The sequence below is a fragment of the Meleagris gallopavo genome, chromosome 1 (genome assembly GCF_905368555.1).
Source record: "Meleagris gallopavo chromosome 1, MGAL_WU_HG_1.1, whole genome shotgun sequence".
NCBI classification, from domain to species: Eukaryota; Metazoa; Chordata; class Aves; order Galliformes; family Phasianidae; genus Meleagris; species Meleagris gallopavo.
In genome coordinates this window covers 18,391,021-18,411,727 of record NC_139404.1, presented here as the reverse complement: position 1 = coordinate 18,411,727, position 20,707 = coordinate 18,391,021, and the positions used below count along the sequence as shown (strand labels likewise).

The following is a 20,707-nucleotide window of genomic DNA, read 5'->3' as shown; positions in this document are numbered from 1 at the left end:
GCTCGGAGACCTGGTTTTGCAGCCCTGACCTCTGCCTGCTTCTCCTTCCTTTCTCCGTTTGCTGCCGTTTAAATACCCCTGCGTTGAGGTACTTAAACGCGCGCTGTGGCGCTCTGGTGCCGCCAACGCGAGTGCTGCCCGCAGCTCCGGGCCGCGCCTTGCCGACCCGTCCCCTGAGGCGCAGCGCCGCCGCTTCCCGCCCCGTGCTTCCCGATGCCTCCACCAGGCCCCGCGCCGCGCTTCGCCATGGAGGGGCGGAGACAGGGGGAGCGGCGGCACAAGGCCCCGCCTGGCGGCAGCGGCGGCGGCGGCAGCGGCGGGGCTGGGCGGTGCCTGGCGCCCTCACGTCCCTTCCCTCTCCCTCCCCCCCCGTCGGCGCAGCGCTGTGGTGAAGCCGCATTGTTTGTGCCGAGGGGGGAGGGGAGCTGCCGAGCCCGGGGAGCCGAGCGCCGAGCCCGCAGCCGGACCGCGACCTGCGCCGCGCCTCACGAATGCGCTGTGCCCGGCGGCGGCAGCAGCCCCGTACCCAGCGCCGGGTACCCGCCGCCGCGGGCAGCGCGGCTCCTTCAGCGCCCGCTCGCCCGCCCGCGGCCGCCGGACGCGGGAGCAGGCGGCAGCAGCGCCGGCGGGACTGCCGCCATTAGACCGGCCGCAGCGTCGGGCGCAGAGGCGGAGCGGGAGGTCTGTCAGCCGCGCTCCGCGGCTCCCACAACGTGAGTGAAGCCGGGCGGGCAGCGTGGCGGCCGAGCCGGCCGGTCGGTCCGGAGGCGGGAGGGAAAAGGGAGGAAGGGCGGCGAGGCCGGGCTCGGCGCAGGGGGACGGCGCGGGGGACGAGCGGCCGTGGGCGAGGCGGCGCGGGGGGAAGCGGAGCGCGGCGCTCTGGGGGAGGCGCCGCTGGAGCTGTTTTGTCAGCCGCCATATTGTGGGCCGAGTATTTTCGCGGAGGGGAGGGAGGCGACTGTTGGGAAGGGCTGAGATGATGGGCCCGGGCAGGAACCATCCTCCCGGGGGCCGGGAGGGGGGAACGCCGAGGCCGGGCAGGAACCATCGGGCGGAGGGGTGTGTGCGCGCTGTTGGCTCCCTGGGCGTGGGCAGGAAGTGCTCGCGCAGAAGCCGGCGGGGGCGGACCGTGGGCGTGGGCGGCCCCGCGCGGGGCAGCTGTGGGGCGGGCAGGCCGGGCAGCGGCTGTGGCGGGACGGCGGGCGGCGCGCGGCCCGCGCTGCCTTCCTCGGGCTGGGCTGAGCCGAGTCGCCGCGGACGCCAATTCTTTGTGTTCCCCTGAGGGCAGTGCTCCTGCCCCGCCGCGCTACTCTGGGTGGTGTCTTCCCCGTAAGCAGTAAGCGGTGTTTGCCTATCCGGCCTCATTGTCTGGGCGAAAGAACATTCCTGTGTCTTTCTCTTTATAATGGTCTGCATGAAAGTGTCCATTGAGAACGGCATTCCCTTTTCCTTTGAGCAGGGGATGCGGGGACCCGAGGCAATTGGTTTGAAGAGGGGGAAGGTAACTGAGACAGAAATTGTGACAGGAATTTGTGATCAGAACTGTGCGCTGTTGTACTTTTCCTGTTGTCTTTAGCTCTCCTGCATCTGAATAAAAAATATGTTGGCCTCCTAGTATGCATTCTGCGCGAACAGCTGTCTGCGTTGCACTCTTGTTGGCGAGGGGCAGTGCCGGCTGTGCCTCTCTGCCCAAGCAGCTGATGGAGCGCTGAGAAGGGAGCTGCAAACTTCTCTGTTTGATCTCTGTTGTTCTGAAAGGCTGAAAAGTGCTAACAAGGATCGCCTCCTTTTGCTGAAGGTGTGGTATCATCAGTATAGAATGGAGCTGATGTCATAGTCCAGCGTTCTTCAAACTTCTATGCATGGTCTTCATTCCTGCGGGCCTGCAGGATGTTGGAGAGGGAAGAAAGGTGTCTGCTAATTAACAAGGAAAAGCAAAGGAATTGGTGATCATGAATTCTATATGCAGAAATGCAGTCATCCTTCAGAATATTCATAGGACACTTGCTGGTACTTTTCTTCGGGGGAGGATGAAAGATAAAAAGCTGCCACTTCTTTGGCTTCTGGGACATTGAAGTTATTCATGCTTAAGTTTTTATGAAATCAGGCTAGATTAGTACCAGTTCCAATTCTATGTTTGCTCTGTTGCAGTTTGTGTGGTATCCATTTTCCCAGGAAATTATCATTTGCTTTGTGATTTAGCTTTATTTATAGATGAGTGTTAAAGGAAGATGCTTAGATGATGGCTCAATCATTTTTTTAGCATTCTGATTCATACAGTTTGACATTTATGACAGTAATCCTAAGCAAGAATGTGCTTTAAAATATTTTCTTCCTGTTCTTTTTGCCTTCTTGCAGCCATACTTAAGAATTTCAAGGAGAGGCAGAGAGCATGGAAATCTAGCTTTCCACTCCTCCCCTCCCCCCATTTATTCTGGGCTAGGCTTGATAATTAAATGTGGGCAAATAAGCACAGTTTTTCATTTCTGAAGGCTGCTTTCCATCTCTCTCAGTAATTAGTTCAAAACTGCCCTCATGGACATCTTGGCTGGTTGTGTGTCTGTTCATGGTTGTAGGGTGAGATATTCTAAAAGAAAACACAGACCTTTACATCTGGACAAAATTGAAGTTAAATGTGAGGTAAACACAATTTAAATGATCTGGGTATTTTGTTTGTTTGTTTTTGTTGACTAAATGCGAGACAGGTACCAAAATATGCCATGAAATGCAACCACACTGACATGAGTGGGTTGCTGTACATTTACACATCACTGTGTTTGATCTGAAACATCTTCATTCATGCTGATAAACAAATGTGAATCACTCTGTTATCGTTCACCTCTGCATTACAACATCTGTTGTGAAACTGTGGAAACTAACTTCTAATTTCAGTTAAATTGTTCTTGTTTCTGGTTTTTGAACCTTTTATAGTAGTATTAGTGGATTAAACTTTTTCTGCGGTTAAAAAAAAAGATCTAAATCCTATGTTTTTGAACAGAAATAAGCTACTAAGTATTTCTTTCATGCTTGTTTGAAGAGGTGGTAGAATCTTTTTTTATTCGTCTCTTGTTTATAAAGACTATCAGAAGAAATGTGATGATTAAGCACTGGCTTTTGAGCTTGTGCTGTAAAAATAAGTACTAAGAATTAGGAGATACCTATACAGAAGTCAGATCTGTGAGTAAGGTACTTAACTCACACGTGAATAACAGAGATAGCATAGATTCATATTTTTAATTTGTTCTTGGGAAAAGAAGATTGGTTTGAGAGCAGATAAACTCTCTAAAGGGCTACTTTTAATGCTAGCTGCCTGCATTATCTTGCCCTCCATTAAAAGAAGTTCCTTCAGGACTATGAGAGTAGACTTGTTGAAAGTGGCATCACAGACTGACAAAAAAGAAAGTGTTTTGCGTGTCAACCATTCTGCTCTGCTGTTTTCTTCGTGAAGTAATTATACTGCTCTGACAATAATCATGCTTTGAGCTCTTGCTCTTTTGACATGTTAATGTGAGTAGAATTATTTTAACTAATTGAAGGCATGAAGTGCAGAATTTCTGATTGACGAGAATTAAAATGCTGAGGCTGTAATAATAGTTTAAGCAGTTCATTAAAAATCAATGTTTTTTTTAAATTAGTGATTTATCAGGGAGAGAAAAGGAGAAAATAGAAGAGCCTTGTAGGCTTGAGATTAATAGTTCTATAATACTTTTTCAAACTTCATAGAAAAAAGAAATGTCTTAAAGTGTGTAAGCGTGGAAGCTCTCAGGATTTTTGTAATCAAATTGAGTTCCTGTCCTAGTTACGGTGTTTCATAGGGAGGAAACAAGCTAGGTTTTTTGGTATGGTGTGTGTAATACAGGCTGACCTTACTCCAATAGGTGTCTTGAAACTTGAAAGTTATGTCAATCTAATTGTATAAAGAGATTGGATTTGGATTGAAAGACTGGAGGTTAATTACCTACTTTTTTTGCTATGAGGAAAACTATGAGAATGGGTTGAGGGATGAGGGTGCGTATCTGTGTACATGCACACACAGCGGCACATTTTGTATGTTTTCAGTATAAACTAAATTTACTTTACAAGCTGAGTATTTCCTAACCGCAGTCCGTGTTTCACCCTGTTTTCAATATGAGCTGAAGGTTCTGTTCTTGTCATTCTGTGCATATCACTATATTTGAAAGTTTTGACACTGAATGGGATTCAGCCTACTAACGTGGGAATTAGATAAAAGAATAAAATGTACATTGATTATAACTTTCTGGATATGGAGATGTTGTAATTCTTAAATACAGAAATTGTTTTTGTGGATATGTAGTTAGGTAAAGAACTGTAGACTCAAAAGAATTTTAGTTTAAAAAAGCTTTGTCAACTGTGGAGGTATGCACAGGTATCTCTAAGAATGGGGGTAATCAAGGAATTGTTATTATGATTTTCAAATTGCATGGGATAAAGTTGTGAGGAAAACTTTTGTTCCAGGATTATGTCAGTTCTTTTTGAGGTGAGATATGGAGTAAAAAATTTCAGGCTGTTGAAGAAAACTGCACATACTCAGCAAATGGAAATACTGTATTAAAATTTTTCCTACAGTGTAACAGTTATCATTTTTGTCTAAGCATTTCTTATTGTCTTATTAAGAGATGTTACAGTTAGCTCTTCTGAAGCGTTTTTATATTATGTACTGTGTATAGCTGTGCTTACTCAGATAAGCTAGGTCTTTTTTATTTTATTTTGTTTCTTTTTCCAAAAGGTTGGACAGGTAGTTTGGGGGCCATAGAACTGAAGTTCCTTCTTACTATAATAAAGCTAATCTTCTTACATAAATTTTCAGAGTTTATAATTTTAATTGTTACTCTCATTTTAGGGAAACATTACCAAATGAGGAGGAAAGGAAGATGTCATCGAGTATCGGCAACAAGGCATTCCTCTTCCCCATGCAGTATTAAGCACTCCCCCACACGAGAAACCTTGACGTACGCTCAAGCTCAAAGAATGGTTGAAATAGAAATTGAAGGTCGCCTACATAGGATCAGTATCTTTGATCCTTTAGAGATTATATTAGAAGATGATCTTACAGCCCAGGAAATGAGTGAATGCAACAGCAATAAAGAAAATAGTGAAAGACCACCAGTTTGTCTAAGAAGCAAACGGCATAAAAACAACAAAGTGAAAAAGAAAAATGAAGCTCTTCCTAGCTCACATGGCATACCTGCTACAACAGCTCCTCTTCCAGAACCAAAAGTACGGATTGTTGAGTACAGTCCCCCTTCAGCTCCTCGGAGACCTCCGGTTTATTATAAGTTCATTGAGAAGTCAGCAGAAGAACTTGATAATGAAGTCGAGTATGACATGGATGAGGAAGATTATGCGTGGTTAGAAATAATTAATGAAAAGCGGAAAAGTGATGGAGTGTCGGTTGTTTCCCAAAACATGTTTGAATTCCTTATGGATAGGTTTGAGAAAGAGTCTTATTGTGAGAACCAAAAACAGGGTGATCATCAGTCTTTAATTGATGAAGACGCGGTTTGTTGTATATGCATGGATGGTGAATGTCAGAACAGCAATGTAATCCTGTTTTGTGATATGTGTAATTTAGCAGTACATCAGGAATGCTATGGGGTGCCATATATACCCGAGGGCCAGTGGCTCTGCAGACACTGTCTGCAGTCCCGTTCTCGGCCTGTAGACTGTGTGCTGTGCCCAAACAAGGGAGGTGCCTTTAAAAAGACTGATGATGATCGTTGGGGACATGTTGTGTGTGCTTTGTGGATTCCAGAGGTTGGATTTGCCAATACAGTTTTTATTGAGCCAATTGACGGTGTCAGGAACATTCCCCCAGCCAGATGGAAGTTAACATGCTACCTCTGTAAACAGAAAGGTGTTGGTGCCTGCATCCAGTGCCACAAAGCAAACTGCTATACTGCATTCCATGTGACATGTGCTCAAAAGGCTGGTCTGTATATGAAAATGGAACCTGTGAAAGAATTGACCGGTAGTGGGACAACGTTCTCTGTAAAAAAGACTGCCTATTGTGATGTACATACTCCGCCAGGTTGCATACGGAGACCTCTAAATATTTATGGAGAAGCTGAAATCAAAAACGGTGTTTGTAGAAAGGAGGGATCAGTCAGAACTGCTAGGTCTACATCAAAAGTCAGAAAAAAGACAAAAAAAGCCAAGAAAACAGTTGTTGAACCCTGTACAGTTATGCCAACCGTATCTGCTCCTTATATTCCCCCCCAGAGGTAAGCAAATCATCCAAGTGAGAGAAAGCTTTACTTAATTTATCTGTTTAATTTTAAGCTGATGCTTTTAGATGGAGGCTTAAAAGTTTTTGTCCGTTTCTTTTATGTCTTTCTTAAAGATCATGCTCAGAAGATTAATGTAAACTATGTATGTTGCACTTCAGCGATAGTATGTTAAAAATGTCGTAACTTCTTTAGAGAAGTTAGTAAGAACCCTGTGTTTTTTTTTGTTGTTTTTTTTTTTTGTCACACCAAATCATGTCGTTTGTTCTGTTGTTGTCTGCTGTACTTTTGAAAATTAACCACAGAATTCAAAACAGCGTATGTACTTGACCTTTATTTTAAAAAGCCAAGCTCAAAGTTAACTGTGTTTTATAAGCTGGTAATCTGAACTTCTTTTCCTAACTAAAGAGTTCCAAAATGAAAAATAGGTTTGCGTGTATAGGATTTTTATACTGTTTTTAGTTCATCTAACTTAAATATAAGTATGTATTGTATGATTTATGCAGGTACAAAAGTCTTAATTTTCCTTATGGTACAATATAATTTCTCAGGAGGTTTTTCCCTACATCTTCATTTACTTTTTGCAAATGCAGTAGCGTTTATGAAGAGTTGGATAAATTTGGTACCCATCATATTTTAGCTAATGCAATCTCAGTTGTGTAACCCAACATGAATGTTCTCTCCCACACAATTACGCTAGCAGATCTGTAGTCCCATAACATTAGTACAGTTTCTCTCGTTGAACAAAAACTAATGTAAACTAATGTGTGTGCAAAAGAGTTTTAATCTTAACACCATGTGTTTGCTTATGAATTTATCCTTTGTAAGAACTTCTGCTGATTCCTTTATTAGTGTATCGCAGTTTTCACAGAAGGTGTTACTTAAGTGCAAAATGTAAACATCGGAGCTGAAGGATGCCCTTTGCATTTAACATGCCATATTTTTATATTTTAGCAGTGATGATCAGGGGGCTGGCAGATGGCTCTAGATCTGGTGAGGCTAGTGAAGTGATACTTGAATGAAAAAGCAGGGATGTTTTCAAGTCTGTTTTCATATGTAATTAACAGAACTGGAACAGAATGATGGTTTTTGAATGCTTTTTATTTCAGGAGTTAAAGATTTTTGGAATGAATTTTGGTTAAATTAGCTACATTGTAGTTCGAAAGAGCAGTGTCATCTCACTTCAGATTTCTGTCACTTAAACTGAGTTATAATGCATTTCAGCAGTGGAAATATATGTTTATGGGATTTGAGCAATGGAATAAAGCTCTGGGTTAGGAAAACAAGGTTTTGGCTCTGCTGAGCATTTCAAACATAATGTGCTGAGAAGCATTAAATTGGACTATTGGGACTAAAACCAAGTTTGTCTTTATTATTTGTTTTGTTTTCAGCATCTACTACAGCATTATATTTGTTTACCCCCTGAATTAAATTCTTACTGAATTTAATAACAGTACATAAAAAGTTTCTCGGTAGAGGCACCAGTTCCATGTGTGGGTTAATCGTGTACGAGGCTCTTAAGATACTATAAATAAACCATGCTTTTTGAAAGCTGGCTGCCAAGTGTCAGGTAGTGAACATTTAAAAACTAGTTAAATTAATCTAAACAGTGTTTTGAGATGGTAGTCCTTTCCTGTAATAAGAGTTACGAATGTATGTAGGTACTTACTGACTAATTTTGTCAGCCTTTAGCTCCCGTGTGATCACATCATCAGATGATTGCACTGTTCCACGTCGTGGCTTACTTGGTAAAATTGAATTGTTTTTGTTAAGTGATGTGCCAGTGAAGGGCTTAAGTTGACAATTAGCAACAGATATTGTTATTGGAACTAATACTGCTGTCCATGGGAGAAAGTTTATAAAAAGGATTTGCCTTTAACTGAATGAAGACCATCCTGATTGATTTTTATTTTTTATGTCTTCTTGCAAGTAGAAAGAACATGGACTAAATGAGAGTTGAGAATTGGAATGTGTATTCTTAGTTGTAGCTTTGGCAATTCTTCCCACAGATAACTTTTGTTAAAGTCGGACCTTGACACTGAAGGGATGCCATCATCAGAATTTTTTTTTTAAGTGTTTTTAGTTGCCAGGAACAGAAGTATAAAGACTGTTGACTTCTAAATTTCTTTCTGCTGAGAGATTCCATGTATGTTCAGATTCATGTTACTGCATACATGGATATTTGCTGAGATAATACATTTTAATTATACTTTATATCAGAAATGTAAATCAAAAAAACCCACCCATAGTTTAAAACTGCTTTAGTTTTTAACGTTGTTATATATTTTTTTTGTCATGCAAGAAGACTCTTTCTTAAATATTCTTTTTGCTAAGAATACACTTAGTCCTGGAAAACTAATATCTGAATTAAAAGCAAAATAGAAATGGGCACATGAAAAGGTAAAATTACTTTTCCTTTCCCAACTGTCAGTTGTCCAATTTTTTGTTCTTTTTTTTTTGTTGTTGTCTAGAAAAGCTGTGTTTTTGATGTGGAATAGTTAATTACACACCTATATACTAATAACGAATTATGTGGAACATTTTGCGTCTGTCTTCATTTAAATTGTACCTTTAATCTGTTCTTAAATATGTGGATTTTTTTTTCTCTTTCCTTGGAGTTGGAATGTGATTTGCCTTTCCAGAAAACTTTAAGAAGAGCAACTGGACTATTCACATTTAGAGCAGAAACGCATATGCTCCAATTTAAACACTGGTGCTTTTTCTTTTTCCTAAAAAAAATTGAAAAGAACTTTGTTCTTTACGTCTGTGAAGACTGAGGAATGCCCAGGGAGGTGTTTGGTTTGGTTTACTTTCTTCATCATTAATGCCTAGACTACGTGTGTCCATGGCTGGTTCTTTAGAGATGGTAGTTGCAGTACTACATAAATGCTAATTTGAACATACCTGCTTGGAGAAACTCCTTTTGCCATTTATGTGTAGTTGAAGGTGGTAGGAATATATTTTGTTTCCTTCTATGTTTAAGGAATGTATGTCAAAAACTGAACATTTTACTAACACCATTTTAGTAATTCTGTTCTCTGAAATACCTGTGTTCATTTTAAGATACGTTAAAAATAATGTTGTAAAACAGTATCATCGTTTCTACACAATTTTTTTGTAACTCGTGAATTTCTGTGTCTACTTCTCTGTTCCTTAGATTCTGCTGTGAGTGGCTTTGAGACCTGTATTCTTTCCAGTTACCCTTGTTTCTTAGCAAATATCGTGCTTGAAACTGTTCACTGTCAAATTATATAATTAATAATAGGAGATGAATGCTTGCTTCCACTCTCTTTTTTATTTCTGAAAATCCATTTATTATCTTGTGCCTCAGTTTTTCAGGATGTCTGTACTTCAGTGTCTACTTCCAAAGATGCAGTGTGTCATGTTAGAGTGTTGAGGTGAATTCATTGCTTTCTTCTCAGTAAGTTGCTTATCACTTGGAGTAGACCACAGGGAAATTTCCTGGGTGGATATGATTTGCATCTAGCTTTCTTGGCTGTGTAAGTGTTCTTCTTCAGTCAGAGATTCTATTCAGTTCTTCTTTAAATATGAAGAATTGTCAGTTATGCTGTACGGACAGTACTTGGTGCACTGACACAGTAGTCAAGAGTGCAGGCCTCCTGCGGCCACCAGCTCATCTATCTGGAGGCAGTGGCAGATCGGTTTTGCCCCGAATGTGTGCGGGGCTCATACTTCACTGAATGGTGTGTGGTGGTTGAATTGCACATAGTTATATAAATATTTGAGGTTTTTTTTTTTTTTTTTTTTTTTTTTTTTTTTTTTTTCCCCCTCTTCTAATTAAGTATGAAAAGTGGGTGATATTTCAGGTGACATTACATTTCAGGTCTAAAACTTCCAAAGTAGGAAATACTTACTTTCACAGTTGGGTTGACAATCTAAGTCTTGCTTCCTGTTTGAGTTACCCTATACTGGCTCTGTACTCCTTTTCTTGAATTGTTCCCCCTGTTGCTGGCCATCATTGTCCTTTATAATAGCTGCCTAACCCTGTGAATAAGTTACAGTTTTTCACAGCAAACATTACAGTGTTTCTCCTATTCATTATTGCTTGATTCTGTAGTACAAATACCATCATTTTGGTGTAATCTCTTGATCTTGTGTTGTTAAAGAGGTGTCCAAGATGTGATTGTTTTATGCAGAACAAAGTCAGTTTTAGTATTTGTGTCCTTGAAAAAATATTGAATAACTAGGATTTTGGAGGTATATACTTAAGGGAAAAGTAAATAAAATACTTAATCTTCAGTATTTTGGAAACACACACTGAGACCCTTTGTAAATTAGCATAACATTTATGCAGGTATTTTGTTAAGTGGAAGCAAATAGTTTGAAGTATGTAGATACTTTCATTTTTAGTTTCTGTTTCTACATTATGTATATGTAGTGCCTGAAATTAAGAAAGCATTTGAAATGCTATATCAGTGCAGAAACAATACATATAGTTATTGTTTCATAATTTATCCACTAGAACTTCATAAAGATAATGTAATGCTGTCATGGTATACTAGTCACAGGAATATTCGTGGCCTCTAAAATGAAATATGGACCAGAAGAATAACTGAAGAGGGAGTGGTGAAACACAGTGTAACCAGAAGGGAACATTTAGGGAAGAGTTTGAGACAGTGTCAGTTTGTATTCATGGATGTTGCTGCTTAATCATGTATGTGGTGTGAGAGTTTCTGGGTTTTAGTGCGTTGATTTTTCTCTGCCTTCTAAAGTTTCTAAGCACGGGGACAAGAATAAGAAATATTACTTAAAGTTCAACATTAGAAAAAGCATTGAGTAATACTTTGAGGCTCAGTGTTACAACAGAATTGAAGCCATGTAAATCCAGATATCTGTTAGCTATTTATACTTGAATATACGTGCATGTGTATTTTCACACAACGATGTGGAAATACTTTAATTACAGGAGAACCCGATGTTGCCTTATGGTTGTACCTAATAATTAGATGGTGGAACCACCTAGATGTAAAGCAGAAGAGGATATAAGCAGTCGTCATTCACTTCGCTGATGATTTTTGTAGGACTGATTAACTTCAGAACTTTTTCTGATACATGTAGGAATCATCTTTTGAAGTCAGCCTAGTTTTTTTCTTCACTAAAAGCATAATTTTACCCAAACCAGAAAAAGAGTACAAGAGTGATTGCTAGCTTTGCCTCAATGCTATTTAAAACCAACAGTAATGATAATAAAAGGTACAGTGGCTTTAGAGCTTGTGTTCAAGCCCGTTAATTTTGACTTTGGTTGCCTTACTAATAATAAGTACATGTATATAAGTAAATACTACTTTTTAATTGGTTGTAGAAGTAAGTTTTCATTAAAAAAAAAAAAAAGGTAACTTGTGTATCTGACAATAAAAGTCAGATGTGACTGATTTCTGAGAGTCAGCCCTCCCTCCTCGTCCTTATGGTGGAAAGGATGTCTCATATTTAAACACTTTCTTTTTGCAAGAGGAATAGAGGAAAAAACAATAGATATAATTTCCTTCTTTTTTGTCTTTATTTCACATATGCAGAACAATGACGATTAAAATAGAAATTAGAACGCTAGATATTTTGTTCAGGTGCATGGTTAGCATCCTGTGATCCTCTGAGTGTTTGATTTATGGTTAGGAGGATTCCGAATTCATTACCTGAATTTAACAGTAATAAAACTTCAAAACATTTTAAGTGGTGGTGTTTGGTTGTTTTTTGTTTTTTCCCCCTTCAATTCTTCTATGTTTCACCAACTGTGTGAACTTTGTTTTTGTGACAGTTACAGAAGTGGTGCATCTTTCAAGTACTGTACAAATATAAGAATTTCAGTAGGAACTGTTTGAAGAATGATTTCCTGTAATTTTTTTTATTCAGTAGTCCAAGTTACTGAATGCACAAGAATTAGTAAATTAAGTTTTCTCCTATTACAGAGAAAAGGTAGTTTTACTTGTTTCTTTAGGTTGGTACTTTGATGCGAATTTAGCTTTTGAGAAAATAGTTAAAAATCATAGGTAGTATGGTTGTGACAGATACAAAAAAAAAAAAGTACAGAAAAATACTTTTAACACTTGAAAAGTTATGACTACATAAGTTATTTGTATAGGAAGTGGTGAAAGTATATGTGATTTAGTGAGAGTACTAAGGAAGTTTTCCTTAGTAGCAGCGTTTTGTTGCTGCTGTTACTGCTGGGTTTTGTTTTAGTTAGTTAATTTTGTTCGTTTTGTTATCCAAAAGTTTGAAAGGTCACAAAGTTAATTGTTATGCTAGGAACTAATTACCTGGTTATAACTAATCAGGAATTGGCCAGAATTAATGTAGTTTTTCTTAACGCTTAAGTTTAGCACTAATGTCCAGAGAAACTTTTCTCAGCTGCTTGTGCAAGTAGAGATACAGATGCTCAGTTTCATAATCTTTTGAAGCATGGAAAAGTGTTTCCTAAATGTTCAGTCAAGTAACCTGAAGACACTTTGAGACTTCAGAAAGTGTACCTGTGAATAAAATCTGTATTATTAGATCTTCTGAGAATCTGAAAAAGAGATTGTACAGGACAAATCTATTAGATAGATTTTTAAAACGTAAAACTTTGATGCATCTCTAGAAGCTGAAGATTTCATGCACAGAGCTAGGAGGAATAGATGGCAAGTCCCCAAGAAGTCCCCCCAAGAATTCATTCCAACTCCCAAAATAGAAACTTCTGTAGCTTTTTTTACTTTGTTTTTCTGTTAATTCTCTTCCAATTAGTGTCAGTGGAATCACTATTACCATCTGTAGCTGTCTATTTTTGCCCCCTGCTTCCAGTGAGTCTCACTGTGTTCTGCGGAACTTCACTGAGCAAGATTTAAAAGTTAAACTGCTCTCGATATTGAGTCTCCTCAGTAACAATTTATTCAATTTAGAGTTCTTGTGTTTTGTTTTGACAGCTTTTAAAAACATATCTGCAATATTTGTATTTGAATATAGGGATATTTTATGTGCACAGCAAACTGAGACTTCATTTTATTGTCCGTGGGTATACTGATTGGCATTTTAGTGATCCTAAGTACAGTTTTATGCTGGTCTTTTGTATGTGGCTTTAATACAGCCGTGATTGGTAAAGGAAGATACAAAATTACAGGTTGATGAAACTGGAGGCTCATGGGCGATATAGTAAAATACTACATTTAATGTATTATTAAAAATGATTGGTTTTAGTGGGTGTTTGGTCTTACTGATTCTTGTGTGAAGACTTCGGCTAGAGTTACTATAGTAATACTGGAAAAATAATGTGCTTAGCTTTAGTATGGAAATTTTCTCTCTGATTTATATTTTTAAAACTTGAGGACAGAGAGATTCTGTAGAAGTCTTAAGACATTAGAGTACTTAAAACTCTGTGAGGTTAGAAAGCAAGTGTGGTCTGCGGAGCTGTTGGAGGTGATTAATAGAAAAGTGGCAGTTTTCCTGTGTGAAACTGCTGCATGGTTAGTCACCAGAGATGCTGTTTTCACTCTTTCTTGTAACTGTCATAGCTGCCACTGTGACATGTAGCTGAAACTGGGAGAGGAAGGCAGTTGTGAGTAGGAAGGAGGAAGCTGTGACTTTGCTAGTATGACAGCAGCAAATTTCTTGGGTTGGGAAAAATATATTAGGTACTTAGCTTAAGGAAAAAAAAAAAAAAAAAAAGGAAGAAGAAACACAGGACTAAATTTTACAGTTCACAACCTATTTCTCTTTGACCAGTGCATTGAGCACCACTGTTGGCAGATTAGCATGGAGCAATAGATTAAAAAGAAAGATCTCACTGAAGACACTGCATATTAACTTTCACTTTAACTTACATTAATTTAGTCTGTCTGACGTTTTCAAAATGAAACAGTTTTTTCTGATCCTTTAAATCCTTTTGTTGTTTTTGTAAGCGTGTTGTAATTAATGCTGTAATTTACCTTCAGATAGACTATAGTTTCAGGCTTCGAAAGCTGGTGTTGGAAAGCTTCCATTGAAAAAGTACCTCTCTCTTTTTAAAGATAAGCAGGGGATTGTAGGCTGCTTTTCCATTGTGTTTGTACTGCACGTGGCAGTGCTTTATAGTTGGATACAAATGGGACTGGAGAAGGGTACTGTATCAGCTTTCCCATTTGTCTGTGGCACCAATACAGCAGTTCTGAAAAATGTTCTTATACCTAGTTTTGGAATGTGAGGAGTATAAAGAGTATGTCTGGTGGTGTAGAGCATCCAAAAGGCTGCAGTGGTCAGAGTTGCTTGAGAAAATGGCTGGTCTGGGGTGTCAGTTCATGTATTGTTACTGTCAGTTTTATCAGCTTGAAACTGAGTACCTCTGTTGTAAGACCAGTACCTAACATGCCAGGAAACACCACTGGGTCTGCTCTGAGTTCAGCATAGTTGTGTTAATTGTTTAAATATTTAGAAAGGAAAATGTTTAGTATTTAACATGATCCACTTCACAAAGCTTCTTGGGCATTTCGTGTTAACAAATTCCCTTTTATTTAGGAAACACGGACAGCAAGGACAGTTCTGATCTCTTTTGCTTTCTTTCTGTGATCACTGTAGCTGTGACTTTTTTTCTGAGACACATAAGGTCAGTTACGATTGAGGAGGTGACACTTCTGGTATTATCTTCCAAATATGTGTTCCTACATTCCCATCACTGTGAGATCTCTGAAATAATAATCTTAGTTTCTTTGGCAGTCCCAAAAGAGATGTATACAGTAGAGGAAAAAAAAGCCTGTTCAGTGTAATGAGCCTTCTCAGTTATTTCTAAAGATAAATCACTATGGGATTTTGTGTAGTTCTGGGAGGTGTACCTTTCTCTACAAGTCTCACTTCTTTCTGGGGAATCTGACAGTGCTACCAGTTAGTCCTGTCTTGTGCAAGTCAGATCCTGCAAAACTACTAACTCTTCTAACAGATCTCTCTTACTTACCCTGAATAAATAAGGTTTTTGTGTATGTTATGGTTTTTTTTTTGTTTTGTTTTGTTTTCGACACTCTTCAATAATTTAACATCTCTTGGGGCGGTGCGGTGTGAGTGGAATGTACAGCAAACTCCTTAAAGACCTCGAAGGATTTAAAAAATTGTTTGAGAAACTAGTTTCAAACATTCAGACTTCGATTCTAGCTCATGTAGTAGAAAGAGGCTAGTTAAAGTTTGGTACATAACACGTGCTTAATTTCATGTGAGCGTTCAAGTTCAGCGTAGCTGAATGTATCTTAGTGAGCACGAGGCAGATTCTTTCCTGGTGGGGAAGCTGTGTCAAGAATGGGAGCCTCAAAAAGCATTAATTGCCTGTGCTACTTCTAGGGTTCTGCAGCAGAAGGTGTATCCTGTCTTATTTTTTCCAAATGGTTGTATCGTCTGTCATCTAAAGTGTTTTGGACAGTACAAGTCTTCATGGAAGCATCTGACTAAGCAAAAAGCTGATCACAGGGCTATGCTATAGTTAGTGGGGTTTTAGGGTATAGCAGCAGATATAATGTCTTGTTGTGTCATTCAGATAATCTGCTTTGTGGAGGCTCTTCATGTGGAAAACATCTGACCTCTGTATTTTGAGAAATGAACAGGTGATTTGCAGTGTTTGCTACTGCTGAAGCCTGGTGTCTAAATGAAATACAAGCAGCCAGTGTTCGGTTTTATTTGGAGCGTAGGAAGAGAATAGTAGATTGCTACAGCTTGCTAGGTAGTTTTTGCAGTGAATTACCTTCTATTTGTTTGTATTTCGAGAGCTGAATATCTTCTGCAGGCATCTCTCCTGAGCTTATTCTAACACTTCACTATCATAATTATCTTAGAAAAGAATGGCTCATTATGTGAATGGGAAAATGTACGCGAAGCTGTAATTAAAGATGTTTGGTTAGTCTTGCCACATCTGATGGGCATCTTGCCAATGCGCTTTGCTTCATATAGAGTTATGATTCTGAGATCTCTCCAAGTATATACTTGGCTGATGTTTTGTCTTGTTTCAGTATGTTTTGCTGTTTCCAAGAGAGTGACATGGCGGTAATTTTTCTGTGTGTGTGGTGGTTGATTGGCTGTTGTTTGTTTTTAAGTATATATTTTTTTTAATACATTGTATAATTAACTGTTTCTGTTGTGTATAATGTTTATTATGGTCACAGCAAGGTCTTTTTTTTGTGTGTGTAGTACATTCTCTTAAGTCAGCAAAAGACTTCAACAGGCTTTCTAAGCTTCCTTTAAGTTAAGTTAGAATTTATCAAGAATACTGAAGAAACAAAGGACACAGTGACATTGTATTTTGAAGATCTGTGTTGGCACTGGCTGTACCCTGTGATGACTGGAAGTTCTGTAGCTACATTTAGGATAGCCTTGAGAAGACCTACTGCACCTTACCTTGTACATAGCAAAAACTAGCTAGGGACAGATGCCCTTTGGTTAAATCAGGGTAGACTTGCATGCATGTTTGTTGGAGAAATACCATGCAAGCTTCCAAAGTATTCTTAAAATTATCATTTTATTCTAGGCTTCTCACGACTTTACAGTTTGTTTAGGTATTTGAAAACATTTCTTCTGACTCTTAGCTGAGATACTGCTTCATTCTCGATACTTAAAGGGAAAAACTGAAAAATAGTCATATGTGCATGCTTAAAATTTTTATTTAAATGTCTAGTGGTAGTGTTCTACAAATCAGACACCTCCCTTGAACTTAATTTTGTTTGGTTTGGTGTTACATTCAACTGGACAATCTTCGATAACTATGGTTATGCATTGTATAATTTTCTTACAGGAAATACTGACGGAAGAATTATCAGATTTATGTTTATTCATATTATCCTTTCTGTAACTGTTTTACATCCAGCTCAGGGGAGATCCTTTTCTGTCTCTGGCTCACCCTTTGCCCCCAAGGGAATGAACAACCCTCCTAATAGTACAGGTAGTTGGTGCCTTGGGACATCTCGTGTTAATTTTGCAAAGGCATTAGTATCATACAAAGACAAACTTCTACAGCCACCAAGGGTTTTCTGTACTTTTTAAAGATGTATTGTCTCTGAAATAAACTACTAATTTTGTGTGAAGATATTGTCAAGCTTTATTTTTTATTTTCAATAAGAAAATTATTCTAAAATGCACATTAGAATTTATTCTCTGCCTTAAACTGGGATTGTTCTTGAGAAAATAGATGGTCATGAAAAAACTTCCATCCTTTAGGATCGGTTAGCATTAAAGTACCTTAATATATTTGATAGAAGTATGGTATCAAGCCAACCTATTTGATTATAGTCTACTGCTACGAGATAATTGTACTGGAAGTGATGTAATTGATTGAAATTAGTGACGATTGTTGCTGTTGCTTCATGATTCATTTGTATATGTATGCCTGATATTTAACTTCCATAGATAAATATGTTTTTGCTGGAAAAAATACAATATCAATTTTTCTATATTTTAGATTAAATAAGATTATGAATCAGGTGGCCATTCAGCGGAAGAAGCAGTTTGTTGAACGAGTGCACAGTTACTGGTTGCTTAAAAGACTGTCTAGGAATGGTGTTCCTCTTTTGAGAAGGCTACAGTCCAGTTTGCAGTCACAACGAAACACACAACAGGTACGTGACGTGGGAAGAAAAAAATTTAACAGGAAACATAGCACCAAGTAAAAACTTAGTCTTATTCAACACTGACTAAAAGCTTTACCTTATGTTTAATGTCTAGTTACAAATTGAGGTCACAGTATTTATTTAAATCTTTTAAATTGTGATATGTATATATCACAATTATATTATACATATATATTTCTATAAGATAGCCTTATGTTTTACTAAAGGTTTTACAAAAATGTTCACTAAAACTATCCTAATTACACTGGTCAGATTTTGTTCCTTGACTAGATTTATGCTTTTTGGAAATAATTTTTCAGTGTCCTGTGAGTTTGAAAGATTAAATAAAAGAAACTGTATTTCTGAAATACATTAAAAGATTCAAAGCAAATTTCTTCTTCGACATTAAGAAAACCAGTTATTTTATGGAGTAAGGGTTAAACATAAATTTATGGTGTTCAAGTTTGAACCTTAGTGTCTGTATTGTTTGGTAATAACAGAACTAAGAACAAGATATGAAGTTCAAGGATCTGTTGGTTCAACTTCTAGATTCACTTTTGGCACAGTTCAGTGGAGTTACAGACAAGCATAAGTTCATACTGAAGCTTTATTCTAATAAAATGCATTCTATCTAAAAAAAAAAAAAAAAATTCTTAAAGCTGCGTGCATTTACCAGTCAAAATTTCTGAAAGCGATTTCAAGATGTCAAGTGGAAGGTATTTGTGATCCCAGTGTAATGCTTGTTTACTAGAACAAATTTGATGGGAGAAGAAGCATTCCATAGTTTCAAATTACTTCTTAATGACTGTGCATAAGAGCTCAGTAATGATATGCTTTTGAGGGTGATGATATATCAGTGAGCAGCGCTAAACTCCAAAGATCTTGGCTTATGTAACACCTCACCTGCTGGAGGAACAAGGAAACCTCTGAAAGAATCATTTATACTGTCACTTCTTTCTCTGCTTAGAATATCATGACAGGTATTGGAGTTTAAATAACTTGCAACCCCATTTTTTTTTTTTTTTCAGTACTTAAATAATTTTTCAGTAAAAATAAAGTGTGAAAGTTGAGCTGTTGCTGCTATTGTAAGGTTGTTTGAAGCTGCTCTTTGGAAAGTAGAAGTTAAAAGTGCTGCTGATTAAAGTCATATCTGCAGTGAAGATTTTAGTAAGAACAATGGTTGCAGTCACAAAATGGTGTTGGCTGGCTTATGAATAATAGCAGAAACGTTAATAAAACTGTTGATCAAGATGCAACGCTGTCACATTAATTCTTGTTAAGTTTGGCTCTTGTTAAGTTACAGTCTCTGTAAGGAGTGAGGCTGTCCCCATATATTCACATTCAGCATGAGTGATTTGTTGGTACAGTGACAGTGTTCCTACTGATACATATTGGTAACATTCCTTTGTGGTGGGAGATGATGCTGAAGATGAGATCTCAATTGATACATGATCTGTATGTCTTAGAAATGTGTCCCTCTTAGCATTAACAAGTGTTGGTTTTAGCTTTTCTAGACAATACAGTGCTTTGCGTTCAGTTGATGAAACGTCACAGTTTCTGAATTTAACTTCTGTCTTTTCTGGGTTTGGTATAGAAAGACTTGGAGGAAAACTTATTTAATGAGAAAGTCATATAAAGATCTGCTTGTCAGAAAGCTTTTGTGAAGTAAAATTTTTAAAATAAACATTTATTCAGAATTTTCACTAGACAGTGGAAACTAATACTCCAACAACTCTTTTCAGCTTTCCTGAATTCGTTTTAATTGAGGCATGTGTTATATATCAGGTAATGAAGTGTAAAGGGGATTGGTGTCAGCTAGTGTAACTGTAAACATTACTCTGCATAGCAGTGATGCAAAATTGGAGGAAGGGAGGGTTTGTAAGCTTAACAAAAAAAACAAGCAAGGTGCTGTTGATGTTTTGGGTCACATGAGCAGATATAAATGTACCTTAGCAAATAATTTATTTGCTTATGTTTGTCTGTACCAGATGAAACAACTGATTCAATTAAAAAAAAAATCTTAAAATATATTTAATTGTGACTGCACCTTCATATTTAGCTAAGTATTTAAGTTTCAAATGAACTATGTCAGACTTGCTCTAACAGAGCTGTGTTCTTCTCTTGCTGTATTTAGGTTTCCTGACCCACCTAAAAACTAGTGTGTTTTTGTTGACTTTCAGTGGGATCAGCTCCCTAATCTGATGAATTATGCAATTACACAGGGCAAAAGAGCAGACTATTATATGGCTGCAAGAAAACAGACAACAAGCCTTCTACTTTTAGCAGGAACCAGAGCTAAATTTCAGTTTTTAAAAACAGTTAAAAACTATGGGGAAAAAAAGAAAGTATAAATATGTCAATTAACAGTTGTTGGGTTTTTTTGTTTGTTTGTTTGTTTTCCCACATATACAGGATCTGCACTCACAGATTAAGGGTTATGCAAAAGTGGCATTGTGGCAGTGCAAACATCCTGATTCATTGAGTCTCTTGAAATTTTAAGGAACTGAAAACGTGAATAATAATATTTGTACTGCTGTCAAAATTGGAAATGTTACGACCTTCAGCAGTTAAATTATTACTTGTCTAAGACTGTGAGTTGTAATAGACATTGGGATGTAGAAAGTTGTAGTTACAACTTTTCAATTATGTTTTTTGAAAAGAGAAATGAGCTTTTGTTACTAGGTCACTGTACTAGTATACAGAGCTAGTTGGCAGGTAAAAGATTTTCAGTCTGAATGAAGTCAGAGATTTGGATAAAACTGACTTCGTAGCTTCCATAGCTACTTGTTTTTCATTTTCCAAGATGTATAAAGATTGGGCAGCACTCACATGTCTATTAACTATTTTTAAGCTGCCATTTTTTTTGCAGTTTTATTTTTAGAACCTTCTGTCTGAAAAATTGCATAAAGTTCCTTTACAGGA

The 20,707-nt window shown here is 38.2% G+C and overlaps 1 protein-coding gene across 4 annotated transcripts in view; it reads left to right on the top strand.

Annotated features, from left to right (window-relative positions):
• The first annotated feature begins 579 nt into the window (after positions 1 to 579).
• The window catches only part of BRD1 (bromodomain containing 1), a 56,952-nt gene continuing 36,824 nt past the window's right edge, over positions 580 to 20,707 (top strand). For 3 of the 4 annotated variants that reach the window (XM_085217837.1, XM_085217830.1, XM_085217822.1), the window contains exons 1-3: positions 580 to 713; positions 4,862 to 6,242; positions 17,638 to 17,794. In XM_085217837.1, the coding sequence (XP_085073963.1) occupies positions 4,876 to 6,242; positions 17,638 to 17,794 (1,524 nt within the window). In that variant the 5' untranslated portion in view covers positions 580 to 713; positions 4,862 to 4,875. Of the gene's footprint in view, positions 714 to 974; positions 1,337 to 4,861; positions 6,243 to 17,637; positions 17,795 to 20,707 lie in introns of those variants that run through there. The other variant, XM_019611994.3, reaches the window with a different exon arrangement.